The sequence below is a fragment of the Lagopus leucura genome, unplaced genomic scaffold (genome assembly GCF_019238085.1).
Source record: "Lagopus leucura isolate 7727_CA_CO unplaced genomic scaffold, USGS_WTPT01 Super-Scaffold_100001, whole genome shotgun sequence".
Taxonomy (NCBI): Eukaryota; Metazoa; Chordata; class Aves; order Galliformes; family Phasianidae; genus Lagopus; species Lagopus leucura.
The window spans coordinates 32147707-32152749 of NW_024962262.1; the positions used below are offsets into that span (position 1 = coordinate 32147707).

At 43.1% G+C, this 5043-nt stretch overlaps 1 protein-coding gene across 1 annotated transcript; it reads right to left on the bottom strand.

Moving 5' to 3' along the window:
- Positions 1–2275: 2275 nt before the first annotated feature.
- LOC122177401 lies at positions 2276–4823 on the bottom strand. Its single transcript, XM_042866775.1, has 2 exons — positions 3848–4823; positions 2276–3100 (listed from the first exon to the last, which is right to left on the bottom strand). Exons 1-2 carry the CDS (start codon positions 4821–4823, stop codon positions 3096–3098), a joined length of 981 nt encoding a protein of 326 aa, XP_042722709.1. The 3' UTR covers positions 2276–3095.
- Positions 4824–5043: the final 220 nt, after the last annotated feature.

The window sequence follows — 5043 nt, forward strand, 5'->3', positions numbered from 1 at the left end:
GAGGCCTGTCGCCCCTGTCACGGACATAGATTGATCTGATCAACTCCGTGACACTTGTATGAATCAAAAATACATATTCTGAGAAAATCGCGCTGAAAAGATAGTATACAAATACTGAGAGACAAAACATTAAAAAAAGCAGTGAGACAAAGAACAACACCAAGAACAGAAAACTGAAAAAGAATTAGCATGAAATGAGGTTTCTATTAACATAAAAAATTGAGGTTAAACTACCAAACATAAAATATTTTTAGAAATATTTCATCATCTAACAAATATAAAAGAGAATTTTATTTAAATTATATTTCCAGGTACATTTTTATATTGCTGTTGTAGTAGTTCTTTGTTAGCATGATTTATGAACCCTATACAAATCCAACAGTGCCCTGATAAATTTCACAGTTTTTCTAGAGCAATATGTTCAGAATAGTAACAAACTTCAGAAAATTATTTTGGCTATTATGAAACTCTATAAAATTCTCCATTGAAGTTTTGTATGTGGATATGCTAAGTAGTTTTCAGTATTGTTGAAGTACTATGTGTGTAACGAAAATTTTGACCTGTAGATCACTAGACTTGGAATCAGAACTCCCAGAATAAATATAGCAGAATTAGATTTATAGGAAAGTTAGGTTTGTTCTTGATCAATGTAAAATATATCCAGACCTAACTGTCTACTTACACTTTATCTTTCTGTCTCCTGCAACTGCCACTTGAAGACAGGTGACAGAACTATACTGCACTTGTTATACCAGTAATTCACTCACTACATTGCTGCTCACAAATGTGAAGAATTTCATTCAAAGCACTTCACAGAAAAAGAAAACAAGCGTTGTTTTCCACACTTCCATTAGCTTACACTAACTCATACAATTTCCTGACTCTATGGCTATACTGACCCTTTAGTTCACATAAAAACAAAATACATTAAAAAAAAAAAAAAAGCAAACAAACAAAAATCACCTTTGTTTCCCACTGGTTAAACTGAAACTTTTCTTCTTAATTTCAGACTCACTTGAAAACGAGGCTGTTATTGAAATTAATGATCATTTTCTGTCTTTGAAAGAGAATGAGTTTCTGTGGAAGACAGAAAATTGTGTGATAGAATGCACTAAGGAAAAAATGTAATTATAGGTTTCTAATCCTTTAGCAGAACCATATGCAATCCTACTCCCAAAAGAGTAAGAAATAAAACATTAGGGAATTTGAACATCTCCTACCCGTTATTTGCATCCTAATAATAGAACCAGCTTTTAGAAAATGGCCAGTAATTGCTCACTGCTGATTAATATTCTTTGAAGGTTTGAGTGATTTTTTTTTTTCTTTCTTTATTTACTTACATTGATTTTATTATTTAGCACTGTCCTTGATTGTGAAGTGATCCTTTCCCTCTATTCTGCACTGGTGAGGACACACCTCTGAGTACCATGTCTAGTTATGGATCCCCAGGAACAAGAGATACATGGAACTATTGGAGAGAGACCAAACAAAGGGCCACAGGGATGGTTAAAGATCTGGAGTATTTCTATGAGGAGAAGCTGAGATAGCTGGTACTATTTACCCCAGAAAACAGAAAGCTTTTAATAATGTGGACTCAATGTCTATAAATATCTGACAGGAAGGTGTGAAGAAGATAGAGTGGCACTCTTTTCAGCAGTACCTGGTGCCTGAAGAGGCAATGGTCACAAATCAGAACAGAGAAAGCTTCATCTGTACATCAAGAAGGGCCTCATTATTGTGTGATGGACTGAGTACTGCCAGCCTGGTTGAGGAATCTCCCTCTTTTGGAGTCATCTGGACATGGTCCTGAGTAACATGTTCTGAGGGGCCCTTGTTTAAGTAGAGGGTTGGTCCAGATGACCTGCAGAAGTCTTTTCTAAACTAAGCCATTCTCTAATTCTATGAATTACAAGCTAAGGGAGTTGGGCTTGTTCAGTCAGAAGAGTCTGCTCTGGAGAGACTTAATTATAGTCTTTCAGAACTTAAAGGGAGATTATAAACGGAGGAAAATCAACCTTTTAAACAGGTAGTGATAGGACAAGGATGAATGGATTTAAACTAAAGGAGAGGAGAGTTAGATTAAATGTCAGGGGGAAATACTTCACAGAGGGATGGTGTTGCCTTTGCTTCGGCAACCTCTGATTAATGTCCCGTCGTGAAGTGCTCAGACAGCCCCGGCCAAATCACACGCTTTTATGACACCAATGTGGTGAGCGGCAAATGGCACTTATTGCAAGCAACACACTCTTCTTATAGTTGACCCTTATATCACAGTGCTACCAATCATCCTTGCTACAGTTATCTGTGCCCAATAGACATGTGGTATGTCTTGTCTTGCCATGTCTCATCATGGTTTTCTTATGAGTCAAGGAGCCCCCCGCAGAGGCTGATGACTGTTACAGCCCCCCTTTCACGTATTAACTAACCACGCAAGGGGCCCACACAGATTACGCCTGGTTACGCCTGGTGACCTTGACAGCCCCCGCTTTACGTATTTCGTTGACTACATCTCTAACTTACGTATTTTGTTAACTACATCTCCCCCTCCCTAAGCTCAAGCAAATCTACTACAACTCGAGAGGACCCTAACCGCGTACACCCCGAAATCCCCGCATTGCGCCTATACATGCCATTGTCCTCTCGGTTAAGCCTTTTGCCCCGTTACATCGCGATTCGCCAAATAATCCTACTCTAATGTCTTAAACTATGCTTATAAATGTAATATACCTATATGCCTATATATAATATGACTATAAGTGTAAAGCCTATTAATATTAGACCTAATACAACTATAACTGAATAACGAATAGAGTTAAACAGATTTAAACATTCTCGTCGCTTTGGTGGACCATCCCAGAAGCACTTCCCATCAGTGGTGTTCTCTGTCCTTCTTTACTCTCTCTAGGACACGATGTATCTCTTCTGTGTCATGGTGAACGGTGATCAAGGTTTTCTGTCCATTGTCTCTGACACGTTTCAGCAACTGGTGCAGGTCATCATGTTGCAAAATGTTCCTTACCAATGTCCTTCCTTGGTAAGCCAAAACGAGATTCATCCCACTTGGAGTAGGTGATAGGTCTTTAATCACCGTATAATTATCCTGCAAGAACTGATGTGATGTCACCGACACTAATTAAAGCCACATCCTACAATACTAGTAAAGTTATAGACAGAGAGGTTAGAGATTAGAGCGATTGCTGAAAGCTCTAGTGGCACTATCTATGCTCAATATATACCAACATTGTCTCAGGTACCTGTTGGAGTGTACCTCAAAAATGATAAACATTTGTTCAATATCAAGGCAGATGTCTCAGGCTTTGAGAGCATTGCTCTCACAAACCAGCTGTATGGAATTGCTTGTTCTCCAGGCCTCAGTCTGGCCACCTGTCCATGAAGGGAAACCATTATGATGCCCACAGTGTATACTGCACTGGCTTAAGCACCATGCACATAAGATTTGTTACATGAGGAAAGAGAAGGCCTGATGCTGTCAGGACTTCTAATGCATTTAAAGTGAGGAGTGATTTCAATCCCGATTTCTCTGCACAATCTATCAGGCATGTGATGCCTTTCAGATCGAGGGATACCCCTCCCGGACCTCTGTTATCATTCCCTACTATCAGGAAGATCTCCAGAACTCTTCCTTCCTCTATCAGGCTAGATCTAAACTTCTCACCATCTGTTAGTGCATCTCTCTTAACTCCTAAATGCAAATTCACCTCTCTCCTTTCGGTATCCTTTTCAGTCACAGCTGGAAGCTGCGGGCTCCGCACCGCTCCCACTGTGCCCATCTCCCTTTGATCAAGCACTGACTGTTGTAGAGGCTTCTGATTGGTTGCATACGCACTCAATCTTGTAGAAGGATGTGTGGGTCGAGTCAATGGGCCTGAACACTGTGGCAGAGAGTGGGTCCGGAGACTATCGTTATTTCTTTCTCCATCGGGTGCAACCTGAGCAGAGGGCACCAGCCGGACGCCACCTACACCTTCAGGCGCAGTCAGGGTGGACAGTGCTGGCCGGACACTATCATCCCAGCGCCTGTAACTTACATCGCTTCCCTTTCTCTCTGCTGTTTTTTCTTCTACTACCTCCCTAACTTTTGACCAATCCGTACCCAGGCCTTTCCCGCAGTCCCCACCCCCCTGGGTGTTACTGCATTCCACCTCCTGAGAGGAGACAGCAAGTGTCCCATCCCAGCTCACTTTTTTCCCTGCCCCCACAGGTGGTGTTAGGTTACACAGAGAAGGATACAGCGGTTGTCCTGGATACGGCTGGGGAGTTTCAGCGACCTTGGATTCCTGCACTTGAGCCGTTTTGCAAGATAAAAGTGCAGACAGTTCAGCGCAGTCTTCTTCTATTTGTTTATGCGAAGCTGGAGCCGAGAGGGGAGCAGAAGGGGGTGCTGAAGGTGCGAACGAGATGTTAGTCGCCATAGCTGAGGGCATATTTGCGGTGTTCTCTTCCTCGGGGGACCTGCAGGAAAGTACACTTCCCGCGCCGTTTCTCACGGTGTTATTAAATTCCAAACCCATCATAACGCGCGCAGCTTCAGGAATTCTATCTTCTTCTCTCGCGGCTCGGAGAGCGCCGAGGACCAACCCCCAAATTTTAAGCTCCGCAACTTTCTGCTCCTCTATCGCACGCTGCGCAAGCGCGGATGTAAATGCATCCCATCTAGTGGGGTCTAAAATGCCCTGAGGGGAGGGAAGATTCCACTCCTCTTCCAGGCGAGTAAGTACAGCGGCAATGTCCTTCTCAGAAGGAGCATCCTCACTGAAATAGTCCTTACAAGCTTGATGCAATAACTTAATGACGGATTCCATGGTTGTCCAGGGTGATCAGCCCTCCACCTTCCACAAGTCTACCGCTGTGGGATAACTTCGCAGCTGCGCTCACAGCCCCAGGGGGATCAGTCCCTCCGGCTCTTCCGCCGCCTTACCGCCTCGGGCTCCTGCGTCCGTCGCGCAACCAGCTGTCACACATTCACGACTGGGACATGGCATTATCACGTCGGGGTCACCACTTGTTGCCTTTGCTTCGGCA

Coding starts and splice junctions, on each gene's coding strand:
- LOC122177401 (XM_042866775.1), bottom strand. CDS start 4,823: ATGGAATCCGTCATTAAGTTATTGCATCAAGCTTGTAAGGACTATTTC.